Source organism: Equus asinus, chromosome X (genome assembly GCF_041296235.1).
Source record: "Equus asinus isolate D_3611 breed Donkey chromosome X, EquAss-T2T_v2, whole genome shotgun sequence".
NCBI lineage: Eukaryota > Metazoa > Chordata > Mammalia > Perissodactyla > Equidae > Equus > Equus asinus.
In genome coordinates this window covers 14,454,322-14,474,945 of record NC_091820.1, presented here as the reverse complement: position 1 = coordinate 14,474,945, position 20,624 = coordinate 14,454,322, and the positions used below count along the sequence as shown (strand labels likewise).

Sequence of the window (20,624 nt, the reverse complement as noted above, 5' to 3'; positions counted from 1 at the left end):
AATGGCAGAGCCATTCAGTAGGATGAGAAATAGAGAAAGGAGAAGCACCTGAGGAAGGATGTAATGGGTTCTGTTTTTTAAAAAAAGTTTATATTGAAGAATAACGTACACACATTTATTTAAGTATAATGTACACACAGAAAAGTAGAGGTAGGTAGGTGTACAGCTCAATGAATTTTCACTCTGAACACACCCACATAACCAGCCCTTGGACCAAATAACAGAACGTTACCAGGCCCTCAGACACCCTCTCTGGGCTTCCTCTCTACCACTCCCTGTCCCTAGTGCGACCAAGACCCTAAAATCTAATAGCATAGATAACTTTTGCCTGGTTTTGTGCATTTTAAATGGCTTCATATGGTGTGTCCACTTTAGCATGTGACTTTTCACTCAACCTTGTTCGTGAGACGCAGCCACGTTGAGGCGTGGAGCTGGAGAGCCTTCATTTTCATTGCAGTATGGGGTTCCACCATGTGAACTTACCACGTGGATCCGTTTGCAAAGGATTCCCAGACCCAATTCCGATGTGTGTGCGTGGAGGCTCCCCACTCCAACAAGCGGTTCCCTCATGCCAGCAGAGTGTCTGAGAATTCAACTCAATTCTGACTCTACCTACCTGGAGATAGAATCAGATTCCACAGGGAAAGTGCTCAGTCCCACCAGACCGCCCTGCACGTCAGATGCCAGTCACGAGCCCAGCTTCCTACCTGTGCTTCTGATCCATGGGCCATAGATCAGAGGTTACCAAGAAAGACCCCCTCCTTGGGTTCAATTAATTTGCTAGAATGGCTCACAGAACTGAAGAAAACCCATTTACTCACTGGATTACCGATTTAGTACAAAGGACATTAAAGGATATGAATCAATAACCAGAGGAAGAGATACGTAGGGCAAGGTCTCGAAAAAAGGAGCTTCTGTCCTCATGGAGCTTGGGGCCCAGCACGGTGGCACGTGGAAGCGTTCTGGTTCCCCAGCGTGGAATCTCTCCAAAAAAGGCCCATGAGCTGTCATTTCGGGTTCTTATGGAGGCTTCACTACATAGTCATGACTGACTAAGTCATTGGCAATTGATTCAACCTCCAGCCCCACCCCACCCCCCTTGGAAATCAGGGGGTGGGGACTGAAAGTTCCAATCCTCTGATCACACAGCTGTCTCCACTGGCAACCAGCCCCCACCCTTGGGTGCTTTTCAAAAGTCACCTCATTAACGTAACAAGAGATACGGTTTGTGACTCTCATGCTTAGGAAATTCCAAGGGTTTTGGGAGCTGTGAACCAGGAACTGTGGATGAAGACCAAATATATATGAGAAATATATTTTGGTCATCTGAATGACCAAATATATGTTTCTTATAAATTTCTTATAAATCACAATATCATACTGTTCTACTCTTGATGGGCATATGAGTGTTTCCAGTTTGGGGTTGTTACAAACACTGCTGCTGTGAATAATCTAGTACATGTTTTTGTTTGTCAGAGAACATATGTATGCACTTCTGGTGGGTAAATTCTTAGGAGTGGAATTGCTGGGTCATAGGAAACGTATATGTCCAGCCTTAACATAAATGTCCAAACAGTTTTTCAAAGAGGTTAGACCAACCTATACCCCTACCTTCAACATATGAGAGTTCAGGTTGCTCATGACCTTGCCAACACTTGGTTGGGTACAGTTTCAGATAGTAAGAGACACTTACGGGGAGATATCCAGGAAGCCATTCAATGCAGGTGTCGGAATCTTGGATTTAGCAACATTTATGGGGGTGGGAGGAAGAGGAAGCAGAGCTCTCAAGAGAGATTGAGGATTATTCAGAGTGGTGGGAGAGGAAACAAGTGAGCAGTGTGATGGGGAAGATGAGAGGGACTGACACCACCCAATGTTGCCGAGTGAAGACCTAAGGGCAGGGTTGGGAAGAGCCCGTTGGATGTGAAATTAAGAAGTCATTGGTAACTTCCTTTGCCAGAACAGGGCTTGGCCTCCTATCAAGATGGCGCTCGCTCCCTAACCTTCACCGCTACCTGAGGGGGTCAATTCTACCCATAGCATGTGGACCAAGGAGTCTCCAGGAATGAACAGCCAGTGGACAGGGGCCCAGGAGAGAGAGGAGTTTGGTGACCATGGGTGAGGGATGACCCTGAATCTGCGCAGGCTAAAAGATAATGCCCCCGGGACTCCCACTGCAAGTTATGCATGACCCGACAGAGTACTCACCACGTGCATTGTCCAGGGGTCCATCTTCTCTTGGATCCTCAAGCCCCTGGTGGGCAAAGATCGAGGCTTCCATTTCAGAAGGCCCAGGCCCTAGTGCAGTGCCACACTCACAGTAGACGTGCAAAAGTGGTTTGTGGAATGGGTAAATATGTATTATTTAAACGAAGGCACAATTTTTAAAAGATAGCTTTATAATTGTGATGAAAAAGGTGAGACCATTCCTTTACTTTCTAAAACAAATCTGAAAGTTTTTGTGGGCAGCAGATTCAATTTTTAGATAGGAAAGTGGTTAAGGAAGGACTTTCATTTCTTACTGTCGACACTCAGGTTTTGTTTGAGATATTTATAATAGTTGTGTGTTGCTTTTATAATCAGAAAAGAAATGAAAGTATTTGTTTTGTTGAAAATGGGAAATGGAGCTTTGGTGCCATGTCTAACGGAAACTTCTGCGAGAGTGGCAATGTCCTGTATCTGCACCATCCAGTAGAGTAGCCGCTAGCCACATGTGACCAGTAAGTGCTTGAAATGTGGCTGGTGTGACTGAGGAATTGAATTTTTAATTTTATTAATTTCAATTTTTAATTTTAATTTTTAATTTTAAGAATTTTAATTAATTTAAATTCAAACAGCCACACAGGACTAGTGGCTGTCACATTAGGCAGTGCAGCTTTAAACCATCAGTTTTTGTTAATATATACAAATTCTTTTCCTATTAAAGTAGGCATAATTTATTCATAATTTCATAATTTATTATTCATATTTCTATAAAGATAGCTTTATGTTAAATTTTGCACACTTTTCAATTTTCCTACATCATTTATACGATATTTATGCTTTCATTGTAGTTTGATATTTTCTGTACATTCTAGGCAAACCTAAAAAAGATTTTCTAAACAAAGTCCTAATCCTAAGTAACGTATATACGTCACAGTGGGGGAGACACTAGGAATGATGATAGTTAACAAGTAAAGGGAAAAACTCGCAATGTTAATGTCAAGTGGAAAAGAAACGTAAACATTGTTTAGATAGTTGGTTCTCATATATGTTTTAAAAAATACACATAGAAAAAAGACGGGAAAGATTTACACTAAGATGTTAACAGCGTTGCCTTTGGTGGTAAAAAAAAAAAACAGGTTTTTTTTTCTCTTTGCTGCATTAATATATTTTCCAAAATTCTATAATGAACAATAATAATAACGATCCTTGTCTTTCTGTTTAATTTCACTGTCCCTAGTTTCTCGACATCTGTGGATGTTTTTCCTGGCAGATATTTACCAGTTTGACTTCTTCCAGAAGGGGCTTTGTTAACTTATATGTGACTATTTTCATTTTGCTTTTCCATGTAATGTATCATTTTGTTGAATTTCTCTTTCTTTTTTTAACTTGATTTTTCCTCTCTTGTCCTTCTGCTCAGCCACACTGGGATTATCGTCTACTGAGGTACGTTACAGTAGGAAGGCTGGAATTTATGTGGATCCCGTTTTTGAAGATTTTCCTAACCAAAAATGATGTATAGGATTATCACTTTTTAAAAAAATGTATTTTTTTTCTGGTGGTGGCAATAGTATGTTTTATCTGGGCAAGCTCCAAGATTGGTGTTTCAATGAGAGAATACAAGTAAACCAGGTCTTAAATCAGACGGCGTAATCTCGAATCCAGTACCTTATAAAATTGGATCCCCAGAAGGGACTTCCGGGGGATGTGAGGAGCCTGACCTTGGATTTGGCCTCCCCAAGCCCCCGAAGATAACTATAATGGGGTGAACATTGCCCTCTACACGGTGTGTCTGTGAGATTACTAGCTGGTTACTCACAGTGGCACACTCAAAGCTGAGTGGCAACTGTGCGTGTTAAGGCTGGATGAATAATTCGATTGTGCTATAGTAGTGTGAAAGCAGCCATAGACTGTAGGCAATGAATGAGCAAGGCTTTTCCTGAGGTGCGGACCGCAGGTGCCTTTGACCATGACTTTTCTGATGCTCCTGCCCCTCTGGCTTCTCACAGGATGAGGGCGAGGACCCCTGGTACCACAAAGCGTGCAAGTGCGATTGCCAAGGAGGCACCAACACCCTGTGGTCTGTGGGTGCCACCTCCTTAGACTGCATACCGGGTGAGTGTCCCCTCTCCTTGGGACACCAGATCCTTGGGGTATCCTTGGGAACACCCTGTCTCTTCTCCTTTCAACCAAGCTGAATTAAACCCCCGAATACCATGCTCTGGGTTTTCTCCAGTTGGCCTTTGAGCTTCAAATCTCACAATGGCCACTGCTCCAACCAACTCCACTGATGTCATTGCTCAGAACAGCTTCCTGGATCTCTACTTGGCCTTGGTGAGATGATAAGATGGGACATAATTTTCAGTAAAAGAGATTAATAGAATTTAGTGAAAATAAATTAATGGTCGGTGGCAGGGAGTTTTGAGAAGAGCATAGGCCTTCGAGCCAGAAAGACCAGAGTTGGAAGGCTGGCTACCTCATCTCTTATCTAGGACTCCCACTTCGGTCTTTTTCTGTCAAATGGAGGTAAGAGTACTGGGCCTGGGTATTTATTGCTCACCAGACAACCAAGCATTTCCCCACATTCCAGCCTCCTTGCCATTAGCTGGTGCCACATGAGCAGTTCCAGCCAAAGTGAGCCTGTCGCTTCTGAAATGAGGCACTTAGGACTGGTACTCAACTCTATGGCTCACCCTTTCCCTGCTTGAGAGAGTGGCTTGTCCTTCAGCCTGGGTGCCTGGGAGGGTAAGTGGAGCAGAACTCCCTGCAGACCCATCATGGACAAGTGACCTGAGTGAAAAATAAACCTTTGTTGTGTTAAGCTTCTGAAATTTCCAGGACAATTTGTTCCGCAGCATAACAGCCTTTCCTGACTAATATGAATGTCTTCCTCTAAGGTGGGGCCTGCAACTTTGTCTGTAGAGGACCAGACTGTAAGTAAATATTTGTGGCTCTGTGAGCCATATGGTCTCAACTCCTCAATTCTGCCATTGTAGTGGGAAAGCAGCCACAGACAATGTGTAAATGCATGAGTATGGCTGTGTTCCAATAAAACTTTGTTTACAAAACCAGGCGGTGAGCCACATTTAGCCCAAGGGCCACAGTTTGCCGGCCCCTGCTCTGGGGAGCTGGTATGAGGAATGAATCTGATGAGGCATTAAAGTACCTTGTGTTGTACCTGGCAAACTGGAGCATTTACTCAAGGTCAGCTTCTTTTCCTCCTGCCTCCTGAGAACTCACACTCTGACTTCCAGAGGCTTGGGGCGGCCCTGCAAGTATTTGCAACGCTCAGTCCTTTCCACAGCTCTGAGCCTCTTTTGCATGAAAGTGTCCCTGCCACCCATCTCTAGGCTTATGATGGTGCCACCAGACAACGTGACTCACTTTCCATAATCGCTCTAATAGCTCCATGAGAGACAGGTTTGTGTGTATGTGTGTGAGCCTCTCTGCATATTTCATTAAATTTGCATTAAAATAGCGAATTGTGGGGAGGGGAGGGGGGTCTGGAAAGGCTTTTGCTGCCTTCGTTTTCCTAGTTACTAAAAGGGTAAGAAGTTGTTTCTGAACTCAGTCTTCTGGAAGGGAACAGTGGGATCCCAGGAGTGAGGAAAACAGTCAGGGCTGTTTAGTTCGGTGGGCTTCTCCTATGGGATGTCCCACTGTGCTCCATGGCAGAAGCTCCCGCAGCCATTATATGTTGGTGTGATCTGCCCAGTCAACAGTGAAGCACCCTCCTTAATAATCCATTTAGAATTCAATTCCACCCTCTTTCATCATGTGCCTGTTATGTGCCAGGCACTGATGGGGAGACAAAAATGAAGGCATTACCTCCCCCCTGGAGGAGTTGACCATTTAGTGGAAACAAATGTTCTCTTCGCTAGAGGCATGAGACCTACTGGAATTCTATTCCAAGGAAGTGCTTTCTAAGAAGAAATTGAAAAGAGATTATTTATGTGGCTTCATTGGCCCAATCAACTGTGACGCTGAGGAGGGCCGTCTGTTTGAGAAATGTGAGGGTGACCCTGGTCCCCCAAGCTTTCTCCTCTATGCAGTTGCCGTGAACTTGACGTTCTGAAATCAGAAATTCTTTTAGCATAAGTGTTCTCCTCTCCTCACTGGTTTTTTTTGTTTGTGTTTTTAAACAACACAGGTATTTCCAGGAAGGAAAAAAATACCACCTTGGTGTTAGATGGTTGATTCATTGGTGTTAATTGGTTTTTTTATAAAAGAAATGATTCAGGGCAGGACCAGCCACAATCTTTCAGAAGTCACTTGTCCATCAGTGCCTCAGATCCTCATCGGAATGTCAAGAACAAGTCTTGGTCTCTCTGGAACCTAAGTTCCACTTCTTCCAGCAGAGTTCAGTTTAGGGAAGAAGAGCCTAGAAAGCACAGAAGGAAAGGAGGGTCATTCAGAGGTGCCAGGAGGCGCTCCCAGGTGCACACTGGCAGGTACTGCCCGGAGGCCCCACCCGCAGAGCAGAAGGTGGCCGGCTAGGTGCATTACGGCCTCCTAATCTTCAGCTTAACGCTATTAAAAATACTAAAAGGTCTGTCTTTTCTGTGGTTGAGCCCTGACTGTCTCAGCTCTCTGAGGGGGGACCTAGGGGAGGGAAGGCATCAAAGTATAAGAAATCCAACGACTCGATGCTTTACTATATTATTCTAGATTTCATATCTCCGTATTATATTCAAGTTTATACTCCTTCGATAAATATTGTTCTGTATTCTATACATTGTCATATATAATCAAGTCTAATACAAGTGCATAGTAGTATTCATGTATCTCTTGTCAAGAATGTCGCTGACCTCTCCTTGTGCTCCTTGAGGCTGACATTCTTTATAAGCATGTCTGGCCCTCATGCCTACAAATCGAGAAATCATCTACTGAATCAGAAAGGCTGACATGTTGAGGATACGCAGCCTGGACCACCAGCACGTTGGGCATATGCCTTTATGCATCTACTCATCCAATCAGAAGAGCCACTTGTGCCACAGAAGATGCAAGTTTTTCCTTAAAATGAATGTAGAAACATTCTTCCTCCATTTAAAATGTTACTTAATAGCTACAGTAACAAACTTCCATGGGGCCGAAACCCCGGGAAGGGCATATTCTGTGCATGTCTAGTGGGGTCCCTTAGTTCCTTCAGCAACATTGTTCGCGTTGCATAATACTAGCTGATGCTCAGTTGTCAGTCTATTTTTGATTAGGCCAGTGGGAATTCTCTGGCCTGGCCAACGTCTGCTTCCTCCCTGAGCCCTCCGCTTCGTGTTTCTGCCATTTTCTCTGCTTATCCCCAGTGACCATCCAAGATGGGCTGACAATGTTGGTTTATCCTGCCATCCAGTCAGTAACTGCTGAGTGCCCAGCACGTGCGGGCACGCTCGCCTCAGAGGATAGAATGGTGAGCGAGGCAGAGCTAGGGAGCCGACAATGAAATACGCACGAGGAGGAGGGATGAGGGGCAGGGATAGGGCCCTTACCCCGCTCGGGCTGGGCAGCGGAAGCAGGCAGAGATCTGCAGCACGAGCAGAGTTGGCCAGGTGAAGGGGGAGGAGGCGGGACAGGGGTGTCACAGGCAGAGGGAACAGCCTCAAGGGAGGGCCTCCAGGCCTGCTAGAAGACCTGAAGGGAGCTCAGCGAGGATCATGGAAGGAGGAGGAGAGAGGGAAAGGAGTCAGGAAAAATAATAGTAACATAACCGGAGGTCAGTTTACTCCACAGCACACACAGCACGAGAAATGTCATGTTTTCTAATTGTTCCAAGTTCAAATAACTCCAGTTGTAGTCCCCCTTTGTCATGGCCTGTGAGGAGTCTGAAGACAGGATTGTTGAAGGTTTTCCGTTCTCCTTTGGACTACATGCCCACCTCCCCCCTGCCCCTGGCCCCAGGCTTGCGACGGCCTCCTAGGGTCAGGGCTGGGCTCAGGCTGGGCAGCAGGCTCGCTGCCCGACCCACTGCCCCACTCGAAGGTGGACGCCTTGCTGGCGGCTCTTCTCCCTCTGAACCCAGCTCAACTTGGGCACCTTCCCAAGTTTCCTGAGGGTGCCCAGAGCTCAGGTCTCCCAGGCCCCTTCTGTGGTCCAGCCCCCTCAGAGGAACTATGTCCCCTCGGAGCTCAGGCCCCTACCACAAGTTCCCCCCACACACAACGGTCAAAGCCCAGGGTCTCCAGCTACCTCCTCCTCTGGGATAAGCAGCTAATTCCTGTTGAGGCCTAGACCTTCCAAATCCATAAGCCTGAGAGAGGCAGTCAATAGGCTTCTCCTTTCTCAAATATCACGCCCATGCGGATACACACACACACACACACACACACACACACACACACACGGCATATTCCTTCTTGGGGCAAGGAGAGCCCAAACCTATGGAAACACGAAGCTGGCCTCCTTCCCAGGGAGCTGTAAGGGGAATAAAGGGATGGGTCACAGGGGCGTAGCCGGGTGTTACATTCCTTCCCTGGTGGTCTTCACCAGAAGAACAGACACACAAAACTCAGGAAGTCATCAATATATTCTCACAAATTCACCCAATGACACCAACATTAGCTGCTGGTTTTTGGCCAGGTGCTACAAATTGTACACTCTACAAATACTATTTTGTGTAATCCCATGGCAACCTTATGGAGGGCAGTACTACTGTCGTGCCCATTTCAGAGATGAGGAAACTTGAGACCCACAGAGGTTAGCAATTTGCCTAAGTTCATGCAGAAGGAAAGTGGGATCTGATCCCAGGTCGCATTAGCTCTAAGCAGGCGTTCATAACCCTGGCTGCCCATTACAATCACCTGCAGCTTTACCCCATGCCCAGGCCCTGCCCCAGACCAGTGCCATCAGAATCTCTGGGGGTGTGGCCCGAACATGAGCACTTCTGTAGTTCCCCCGGATGATTCCAGGGGGCAGCCCAGGCTCGGAGTCCCTGCTTTGTGCCCTGGGCCAAACCACCAGGTTTCTGGGTTAGTAGCTGGGTAGCTGGAGGCACCAATGCCTGACACGGGAGCGCTGGTCAGCGACGGGCTTGGGCTTGGCCACTGAAGGGCTCAGTTGTGGACATATGGGGCATGAAGCCTCTTTGGGTCACCCAGATGGAAATGTTCACCTGGAAAATATTCAGGGAGCAGCGAGATGAAGCTTGGAGCCTGGGAGTCATGCATCGGCTCCCAGACACCGGCTGAAGCCATGAGGACGGTGAGGTCATCGCCTCCCCTGGAGAGTGTGGGCAGGATCCATGTCTGAACAAGCCCTCACAGGCCTCCAAGGCCATTGCCAGTGGCCGGGTCCCTGCAGCCTACGGCCCACTGTTAACTATTAGATGGACTACTTGGGAAGAAATGGCAAAGGAGACGTGAAGGGAAATCAGAGAAAGGGCGAAATGCCAAGAATAAAGCGATCAGAGAGGGGATGACAGCTTTTCCCTTTCCTCTGTCCCCTCCCTCAGAGCTGGTGGCCCTGGAGCAAGAAAAGGGAATTTCAGGATGGAGGGCCTTAGAGACACCTGCAGTTAGAATTTAAGTGACAACCAAGGGCCTAACTGAAACCCAGCTTTCTGCCTCTGGGGCCTCGTCCCTCCTTCCAGGAGCACGGGCTTGTCTTCCAGGTCGGAGGAGAGTTGACAAGGTGGAGGAGCCCCCAAGGCCATGGGCACCAGGCCCCCTGAATCCGCCAGCCAACAGATGCCTTCCCTGGCAGGGCAAGGTTTCCAAAATGCGCTTTGAAAGAGTGCCTGTTAAAAATGCAGCTGCTCTGGGGGGAGTCCTGGATACTGCATTCTCTACAAGCCTCCCTGAAGATTCGGCCGCACAAGCTGTGATGGAGCGGCCCATAAATGCTCCTGTTCTCTCTCTCAGGAACCCACAGGATTTGAACAGGCCCCCAAAGCCTCAGGGACTCGATAAGCTGCAAATGCTGTCCCCTTGCCCCCAGTCCGGCTGAACCACAGCGCCTGGTGGGAGTTGGACCTACTGCTTTGGTGCATTGGGCAGAAAGGCAGTTAAGCGCCCTGGCCAGAGGCCTGAAGCTGTCCTTCTGTCTTTAGCCTCTGGGGACAGGGCATGACTGTCCCTACAGGCATTCTGGAGCCTCAAAATGGCATTCAAGCTTTTGCATGCTTCATCCAGCTTTACTGACTTTCAAAAATTATCCTCCCGAAAGCCCTCAGCACGCGTTTTACTGTTGAAGGTGATGAGGCTCCAGCAAATATGTTCAGCTCTTCAATCTGAACTCAAATTTACACATGGGAAAAAGTAATCTGATTTACCTTACTTGAAGTTTATAACTCACAACCAGAAAACTAGGAGAATATTTTCAGAAGTTTATCATTTGTTTTCTATAGAACTTCAGCTAGAAACTAGGTTGGTTATAAACAAGAGAACTCCTGAATAGTGGTTTATTGAATTAGGAGTTTTGTTTTGACTCACATGGTACAAAGACTAGGGGTAGGGAGTTGCTTAAGCATATCGGGGCTGAGGTTTCTGCAGTTCTCTTGGCCTTACCCCTACGGCACAAGATGGCTACTGTTGCAGCAGCCATCAGGCCTTTGTTCTAGGCAACAGGAAAAAACAATAAGCAAGCAAAACCTGATCAGAAATCCCCAGCAGACATCCTGTTATATCTACTGGTCAGAAATTGTGTCCTGTGGTCACTTCTAACTGCAAGGGAGGCTGGGAAAGATTATTTTTTCAGCTGGCCACATTGTTGCCCCCAACAAAATTCAGGTTCTTTAGTCAAAAAGAAGGGGACAATGGATACTGGGTGAGCAATTGGCAGTCTCTGGCCAGGTAACCCAATGCTAAATATGAGAAGAAATACGTAGGAAGCAGCAGACAATTAGCACAGAAGAACTAACTTGGCTCTTCTTATTTGGAAAAAGCACTTCCTTTCAACCGTTCCTCATTCAACAGACATTCAGGCACAGTTCACCTTTTTTTTTTTTTTTCATTAGACTAGTGAGAAAACTGCAATTTTCAAGTGGGAATTCAGTCTTAATATATAATTACCTTTCTTGCTGCTCACCCTTCTTTTGCTCCTATAATTGGCATCATGTGCTGCCTGAGGAAAATTAGGGACCCTGATGTCATCACGCGGGACGGCTAAACCTGTGTTAACGAGGCAAATAAAGAGTATGGCATTTAAGTATGATATTTCACTACGAACCTCTTCATTTTCAGGTCTCTAAGTTGGTGGAGGAGGCGAAGTATTCTCCCCCCCGCCCCGCCATGAGGTTGCCATAGAACCACTTGGCTCTGCTTTTACGAATGTCGTGTCTCTATGACAATCCCTTCACTCCATCCTCACTCTCTTCTGGCAAGAGCAGTGACTGGGTGGAAACCCCAGCCCAGCCCGTTGTGAACCACGCTGACAAGTAAAAAGTTTTCCACCTTCCGAAGCGCAAATGAGGTGGTTTGAGTGGTCATTTCAGCCAGGCCGTATTTGTGGAGCACTGCCACGCCATACGAGGGTTCTAAAGCGCACTGGTTTTCCTTCCCCAGAATGCCCATACCATAAGCCCCTGGGTTTCGAGTCAGGAGAGGTGACCCCAGAGCAGATCACCTGCTCCAACCCGGAGCAGTACGTGGGCTGGTACTCCTCGTGGACCGCCAACAAGGCCCGGCTCAACAGTCAAGGCTTTGGGTAAGCAGGGAAGGGGGTTCACATGGGATTTTGTTCCATGTGACTTGAAAAAGTAGGTCTCCGTAGTAAGTGAATGACAAAGAATGCATTTATTTATTCAACAAATATTGAGTGCCTCCCACGTGCCGAGGACTGTGGCTAGAGCAGTGAACAGAGTGGATTGAGGGCTCGGCCTTCGAAAAGCACCCAGTTTCGCGGGGGAGATGGACTCTGAGCACACAATCACACAACTGATCATTGGGTAAGTGTGACGAGTGCTCTGGAGGAGACAAAGAAGGGAGAAGACCTGGCCCTTTGGAGCATCAGGGAAGGCTTTCTAAGGAAAAGATATTTAACCTGCGACCTGCCCTTGGCCAGGTGAGGGGAGGAGAGGCACAAGGTACAGCAGGTGCAAAGGTCCTGAGTTGGGAAGATCCCTCCGAGGCATGGATGGGGGCCATAAAGAAGGCCAGCAAGGTTAGAGTACAGGTGACACAAGGCTGGAGGGGTAGGCAGAAGTCAGATTGTGCAGGCCCTTATATGTCATGGTAAGGATTGTGGTCCTTATTTTAGGGATAATGGGAGGACCCTGAATGTGTCTTAATTAGAACACATGTTGGTGCTGCTGTAACTAACAAAGAGCCCCACAGTACAGAGACCTAAACAACGGCGGGCTGTAGTTCTTGCTCATTTACAAGTTTCATTAGGGAATCTGGGGGGTGCTAATGGCGGTAATGGAGCTGGATGGTATCAGGGGCCCAGACTTTGTTCTGTCATCCGTAACATGAAGCTTCCATCTCCGGGCCCAAGATGCCTGCTCTAGCTTCCACTATACACCTAGATGCTAGTCAGTAGGGAGAAGAGAAGAGCAGAGTACACCCACTTTCCTTTAAGGATACAAACATAATCCTATTGGCCACTTCTGCCCACATCCCATTGATCAGAACTTGGTCCAATGGCCCCACCTAGCTGCAAGGGAGACTGGGAAATGTGATCTTAGCTGGATGGCCATTTGCCCAGAGGAAACTCAGGGGCTCTATTACTAAAGAAAGACGGGAAGAACATATTGGGAGACAATTAGCAGACTCTACCAGAGAAAGAGTTGAAGTTGGGGACTATCACAATCAGATTGGTGTTTTAAGAAAAATCTTCTGGCTCCCGTGGGGAGAGCTGTTGGGGGGAGCAAGAATAATCCAGGGAGACCAGTTAAGTAAGCTACACAGCTGTCTAGGCGAGAATTAAGGGTGACGTGGGCCAGAGTGGTGGCAGTGAAATGGAGAGAAGCAAATGACTTTGAGAAACATTTGGAGATGGAGCCAATAGATGGATCGGATATTTGAGGTGACAGAGAGGAAGGGGCCAAGGATGGCTCTCAGGTCGCTGGCATGAACCCCTGGGAGGATGGGGGTGTCATGCAGAGAGATGAATACTGGAAGGAGGGGTTGGAGTGGGATAAATCAGGGTCACTTTTGGAGAAGTTTCATTTGAGATCTGTAAGGCATCCAGGAGAAGTTGTCTAGCCAGCAATGGGTTCACGGGATTCGGACTTTAGGAAACGTCTGGGATGGAAGTAAGAAGTCAAGGGCCACCCAAGGAGCAAGTCCAGAATTAGAAGAGAAGGCAGCCAAGGACTGAGTCCCAAGAAGCTAATTAATACACAATAAAATAAAATTTAAAAAAAACAACAAAGGGGAAAGTATAGGTTTCTACCATTTTTGAGGGATATAGCTAAAAAACAAATCAGTCCCTTCAATGGTTGGTTTGCGTTACAATTGTCAAGAGCCCTTCCAGCCACTCGCTTCAGTGTTCTGCACATGGTAGACACTCCCTGAAAGCCACGGATGACAGCACCTGAGGGAGACGCAGATAGGTATGAAGAGAGTAAATTAAAGCGAAAAAAAAGACATGGAGAAAGAAACATCAGGGGAGCCCAAGAAAAGGGAAGGGGGCTGGCGGGTACAGTAATCATGCATTCTCGTGTTTTAAAGGAAGACATGCTCAACCACACCCCAAAGGTGATTTCAGCTACACTCAAAGGCATTTCTTTGACAAATTAGTTGAATCTGGCAATTTTTCCTTGGGTGGGGGAGATGCAGGGAGAGAGAGAGAATGATCTAAGTGTCACAGAGGCTGGTCACTTCTCGGAGACAAGCCTCTGGGTGCTTAGGGGATTGCAGCTCAGCCTGCCAGAGCTTTGTGGCGGCTCTTTGGGCACTGGTGTCCCCTCAAGAGACAGTGCCCCCTGGCTTTTCGGAGATGCTCACGGGGAAAGGCTCCCAGTGAGTCGCTGCATCCCCCGCAGGTGCGCCTGGCTCTCCAAATTCCAGGACAGCAGCCAGTGGTTACAGATAGACCTGAAGGAGGTCAAGGTGATTTCAGGGATCCTCACCCAGGGGCGCTGTGACATCGACGAGTGGATGACCAAGTACAGCGTGCAGTACAGGACTGATGAGAGCCTGAACTGGATTTACTATAAGGACCAGACCGGAAATAACCGGGTAAGTTGGGCTTCCCTCAAACCACTGTCAGCTCACACTCTCTGGGACCCCCGAGGGCCCTGTCCCTGTGCTCCTGTCGCCGCCCTCTGTCAGAGCACTGACCCCAAGGCACGGTGAGCCATCTGTCCTTCTTTCTCACAACACCCGCTGCCCTCTAACAACAACGCATGTGTCTTTTCTTGTTGTATCCCTGGTGCCTAGCATGGGTGGTTTGCCAAAGAGTTTTGCTCATGTTTCGCCACTCTTGTTGCGAAAGAAATCTTTGAATTCTCCTATCAGCATATAGTTGCTTGAATGATCAAAACTGGTTATGGGGACTATTCCAAACTCACTGGATGGCTGAACACTTTGCTGCCTGGGTCTGCTTTGATCCATTAGTGATGCGGGCAGGTTCTCATCCATTTATGTAGCTCTGGCCGCTCCTCCTATTGATGGAGACCGACTGCTGGCAAGCTTTGGATGACCCCGCAAGTCAGCCACGACACCATGTAAGTGGTTAACACAACTCCAGCAGTGCAGACACGGAGGCACTTACCCCTTGGAGCAATTTTATATCTTACTCATTTCTGAGGGCCGAGCCCCAAGTCTCGTTCATCATAGACTGAACACAGTAGGCTCTTACACATACATATATATATATAAATAGATCTAATCAATATTATCTATATAATGTATATTTGCAATGAATTAAAAACTCACTAGCTGTTTGGAAATGTTAACTGTCCTTTTACCTGAGAGTGAGGACTTCCCTGGCCAATTGGGACATTTAATCAGGTGAGGTAGACATGTGGGGCTGAAAATCAGAAGGCTTTGTACTCTCTGATGACAATTTGTACAGCAAGACATTCACAGGTTGAGATTTCAAGGAGTTTGAACACAATAGGAAAAACTGTCTTGATACTTGGACATTTTGTTTCATTTTTGTTCTTATTAGTTGACTTTTCAAAAAGATGTGAGAATTCTTTTTCAAGCCCTGTGTTTCTGAAGGCCTTGACCGTTCTTTGCAAAAGAGGCACTCTGCTCGGAGGAGCCTGGAGAAGCTTGTTCCATCCACCCTCGTCACCTGGTTCCTGCCTTGACTAAGTTCAAGGGCAAACAGTTTAGAGAAGGGAGTGCGGGCAGTTGCTACCAGGAAGAAAGGCAAGATCATGGCAGCCGAGGTCCTTCTTGTTTTGTCAATGGTTAAAGCCAATGTGACACCCAGATTTTTTCAGATTATCCCAGAAGGAAATGAAATGTTCCAATGTCATCGGGCAGAGCACTATGACTCTGGAAAGAGGGCAAAGAATGCTTTCTTTGGAAATATAGCCAAAAATCCACTGTACCTTTTTGTTACATCCTGAAAAACACGAAGCAAACCCTTTTTCTCTCTATTCTGGGCACCGCCCACACCCATCCAGAATCTTCCCGCTAGTTTTTATGTCTTCTTCTTTTTCTAAAATATTTTTCCAAGTCTAAAACGTACTTGCCATTTGTATCAACGTAGAGAGACACACTTAAGTTTCGGTTCACCACTTCAGGGCCAACTCATGAATTTTTACTTGAATCTCACTTTGGATACCTTTGGAACACGGGAACATTCCTCTTTGTGTGAGGTCGTCCTTTTCAAAATTTGTCAAAATGCAAAGGATTAAAACACAACATTGGTGATAAGAGGCTTTTTTTTTTTTTTTTTTATCAGCGCCGTCCAATAGAGCTTTCTGCAATGACGGAAATGTTAATATCTGCACTGTCCAATATGGCAGCCACTGATCACATGAAGCTGTTGAGCTTGGCTAGTGTGACTGAGGAACGGAATTGTTACCTAATTTTACTTCATTTAAATTTAAATAGTCACACATGGCTAGTGGCTACCATACTGGATGGCACTGTTCTAGATGTCCCCATATAGTGACTTGGAGATGCCCTGAGCCTGTAGGTCACTCACTTGAGCTAACCATCACTCGAGGTCAGGTTTTAGGGTGGGAGGGATCCACAAATTCTCTGCACTTAAATCACTTTCTGAGGTTTTCCAGGCAGAAGTTGAAGCCAGCTCCAGACAGGAATCATTCTTCCTTTTCTCTCTCCTGATGTGACCGTGACAGGATTTTCTCCCTCTCTTTAGGTCTTCTATGGAAACTCAGACCGAACCTCCACAGTCCAGAACCTGCTGCGGCCCCCAATTATTTCCCGCTTCATCCGGCTGATCCCACTGGGCTGGCACGTCCGCATCGCCATCCGGATGGAGCTGCTGGAGTGTGTCAGCAAGTGTCCCTGATGCCTCCTGCCTCAGCCTCGGCCCTCGGGGGGAGGGCACAGAGGGCCTGGGGGACCCTGATGCCGCACTGTGACAAACAAGGCCATATTTTACAAGCTGCTCTCGGGTTTTTTTTTGTCTCCATGATGCTGTGAAAGGTGCAGTCCCAGGGGAACACGAAGCAGCCCTGATCATTCGAGAATTCTTGTGCTTTACCACGTTCAAAAGAGGAACAGAGAGTTTCATAAACCCTCACTTTGAATGCAAAGGGGGAGCAAGCTTGCAGTTTCTCCTAGCTAGGTTTTCGTTAAATCAGGGCCTCTTAGGATTTTAGAGCACCGGGTAGGCAGAGTGAAAGTTTTGGGGCTGACTGGGTGGCGGCGTTGAGTATGGTGGATGGGAGCCTGTGTCCTGGTCTCCTGAGAGCCATACACGTCCAAACGCCTCACGTAGGATGGCCTCCCTGCCCCGGGCTCTCGTCTCCTGCACACAGAGATTGTGCGTGGGCCCATGCTGCAGCCCATTTCAGGCCAACTGTCCTTCTGTGGTCACTATTTAGGTGAATACACGGGGCAGGCTGCAGGTGTCAGTAGCAAAGTTTCCCTCTATTTAGGAACCCCAAACGACCAGAACACACCGGAATTTCCCTTTCACTATGGCTACCATTCTTCAACAAGCCTAACACTTTGAAAACAGTTGGCCCAGGAGCTATCACTGGCCGCTGGGAGGAGGCCCATTAACTGACTACATGCTTTGCAGGAAGTGGTCAGGACCTACACCCTAAGAAGGGCAATGTGGCTACATCCCTGCAGAGCCCAACCGTCCAACCTCTGCCCCCTGGCCTTGCAACACACAAACACACCTGCTCCTGATGCTTAAACCTCCCTGGGAAGGAACGAGCCTGGAACGGGCCTGGGCCTCCCCTCCTGGAGGAGCTCCTTAAGCAGGGAGCTGGGGGAACAGTGTAAGTCTCCTCTGTCATTTATAGCCCCTGAAAAGACCCTTCCCTGGGACAGGCTGATGACATGGGGGATGGGCAGGAGAGGATTTGAAAGTAGGAGTTGAGAGGGGGTGGAATCAGAGGATGTGGGTCCTCCAACATCCAGACTGGGGAATCCAAGACCGTCCTGGCTGTGACGCGGTGCAGCCTTCGCCAGCAGCTCCTTTCTCTGAGTTCCTTTCTGTTTTCAAACGCCAAGCCCAGTGAATGGACTCACACTAACACGATCCTGAACATCACATTCACCTTCTCTGTGAGCGGGCAGCTGCCTAAAGGCCCAAAATCTCTTCCCTGGTGTTTTTGGGCTTAGAACAACTTCATACATACATATATATATATACAGACACTTTTTTTTTTTTTTTTGGCGAGGAAGATTTGCCCTAAGCTAACAGCTGTGCCAATCTTCCTCTACTTTGTATGTGGGACACTGCCACAGCATGGCTTGATGAGTGGTGTGTAGGTCAGCGCCCGGGATCCGAACCTGTGAACCCCAGGCTGCCAAAGCAGACTGTGCAAACTTAACCACTACACTGCTGGGACGGTCCCAGAACAGGTTCATATTTAACCCAGCATCTTTCTAACCCCATGCTGTATACCTGAACCGGGAAAAATGTTTTTTCCCTGTTCAATCTTCTCTCCAATATAAACGTATCAACTCAGGGTAGGGAAAAAAACTCCTTCTCTGGCCTTAGGACACATGGACAAATCCATTTTGAACGGAATGCCTGATGGGAGACCCTCACTGGGAAAGCTGAATGAACTTTCATCATGACACAGATTGTCAGAGAAAATGGCAGTAGCCTGAGTTCAGGTCCTCTACAACTGGCACTCCAGACGCAGGAGGGAAGTAGAGTTAAGGGAAAAAAGAAAAGAACGAAAGTGTGAGGCAGGAATAAAGGTTCTCCAAATAATCGTTCATGTTGGCAATTCCTGTTTTGTAACAGCTTTATTGAGATAAAGTGCACCTAACACACAAATTTCACCCATTCAAAGTGCACAATTCAATGACGTTTAGTATATTCTGAATTGAGCAACCATTATCACAATTTTAGAAAAGTTTCATCACCCCAAAAAGAAACCCTGCACCCATTAACCATCACCCCCCAAGCCACTTGCCCACCCCAGCCCCAGGCAACCACTGATCTACTTTCTGTCTCTGTAGATTTACCTGTTCCAGACATTTCATATAAACGGAATCATAGAATACGTGACCTTTTCTATCTGGCTTCTTTCGCTTAGCATTGTGTTCTCAAGGTTCATGCATGTTGTAGCATGTATCAGGACTTCATTCCTTTATATGGCTGAATATCATTCCATTGTACAGAGAGACCACATTGTGCTTATCCGTTCATCCGTTGATGGACATTTGGGTTGTTTCGACGTTTTTGACTATAATGAATAATGCTGCTATGAATAATTGTGTACAAGTTTTTGCGTGGACATGTTTTTATTTCTCTTGGGTATATACCTGGGAATGGAAATGCTGGGCCATATGGTAACTCTATATTTAACCTTTTGAGGAACTGTCAGATGACTTTCTGAAAGTGACAGCACCATTTTACATTCCCACCAGCAGTGTATGAGGGTTCCAATTTCTCCACACTTGTTCCTGTCTTCTTGATTATAGCCATCCTGGCATGTATAAAGTAGTACCTCATTGTGGTTTTGACTTGTATTTCCCTATGGCTAATGATACTAAGCATCTTTTCATGTGTTTACTGGCCATTCATACACCTTCTTTGGAGAAATGTCTATTCAGATCCTTTTGCCCATTTTAAAATCAGGCTGATTTTTTATTATTGAGTTGTAAGAATTCTTTATATATTCTAGATACAATTCCCTTGTCAGATATATGATTTGCAAATATTTTCTCCTATTCTGTGGTTGGCTTTCTTGATGGAGTTCTTTGAAACACATATTTTAAAATTTTGATGAAGTCCAATTTATCTCTTTTGTTGCTTATGCTTTTGGTGTAATATCTGAAAAACTATTGCCAAATCCAGATCATGAAGATTTACTCCTGTGTTTTCTTCCAAGACTTTTATAGCTTTACCTGTACATTTACATTTAGATCTTCGATCCATTTTGAGTTACTTTTTGTATATGGTATGAGGTAGGGGTCCAACTTCATTCTTTGCATGTGGATGTCCAGTTGTCCCAACAGCATTAGTCAAAAAGAGTATTCCATCCCCATTGAATGGTCTTGACACCCTTATTGAAGATCAATTGACCACAAAGGTGAGGGTTTAATTCTAGACTCTCAATTCTATTCCATTGATCCGTATATGTCTGTCGTTATGCCAGTACCACACTGTCTTGATTACTGTAGCTTTGTGGTAAGGTGTGTTTTTTTCTTTTTTTTTTGGTGAGGAAGATTGGCCCCAAGTTAACATCTGTTGCCAATCTTCCTCTATTTTGTATGTGGGATGCTGCTACAGCATGGCTTGATGAGCAGTGTGTAAGTCTGCACCCAGGATCCAAACCCACAAACCCCAGGCCACTGAAGCAGAACGTGTGAACTTAACCACTACACCACTGGGCCAGCCCCTGTAGTAAGCTTTGAAATTGGAATGTGTGAGTCCTCCAACTTTGTTCTTCTTCAAGGTTGTTTGGGCTATTGAGTCCCTTGAAGTTCCATATGAATTTTAGGATCAACTTGTCAATTTCTGCAGAGAAGCCAGCTGACATTTTACATTGGAAATTGCTCAATATTTCAGAATTCAACAAACAATGAGATACTGAGATCTGTAAAATGTTTCTCTGCAGGTAATTTGTTTAGGAGAGCATATAAATTATTCACTTCATTTAATTTATGACAATATATCAAAAATAAAACTTTTATTGAGGGACATCCGAAGCCTGACAGAATCTTGCTGTTAAACACATAAACTATGTTTGCAGTATTCTTTTATAGGGGAAACTTTAACTAAAAATATATAATGTAGCAAAAGCTCATTCCCTTACATTAACATATTTACTTTTATTTTCAGAAATGCTAGTATGGTCTACACTTGCAGGGGATTTTTTTTTTAATTGTGGTAAAATATACATATCACATTGCAGGAGATTTTTAAAC

The 20,624-nt window shown here is 46.3% G+C and overlaps 1 protein-coding gene across 1 annotated transcript; it reads left to right on the top strand.

Annotated features, from left to right (window-relative positions):
- Nucleotides 1–2,637: 2,637 nt before the first annotated feature.
- Nucleotides 2,638–16,699, top strand: RS1 (retinoschisin 1). The gene is made up of 5 exons (XM_070502929.1): nucleotides 2,638–2,691; nucleotides 4,212–4,317; nucleotides 11,694–11,835; nucleotides 14,117–14,312; nucleotides 16,417–16,699. The coding sequence occupies exons 1-5, from the start codon at nucleotides 2,638–2,640 to the stop codon at nucleotides 16,567–16,569; spliced, it is 651 nt and encodes a 216-aa protein (XP_070359030.1). The 3' UTR covers nucleotides 16,570–16,699.
- Nucleotides 16,700–20,624: the final 3,925 nt, after the last annotated feature.

Excerpts from the sequence above, each read along its gene's own strand:
- RS1 (XM_070502929.1), top strand. The coding sequence starts at position 2,638 with ATGTCTAACGGAAACTTCTGCGAGAGTGGCAATGTCCTGTATCTGCAC. Across the intron at positions 11,836-14,116 it reads CTCAACAGTCAAGGCTTTGG|GTGCGCCTGGCTCTCCAAAT; the intron begins GTAAGCAGGGAA and ends CATCCCCCGCAG. Across the intron at positions 14,313-16,416 it reads ACCAGACCGGAAATAACCGG|GTCTTCTATGGAAACTCAGA; the intron begins GTAAGTTGGGCT and ends CCCTCTCTTTAG.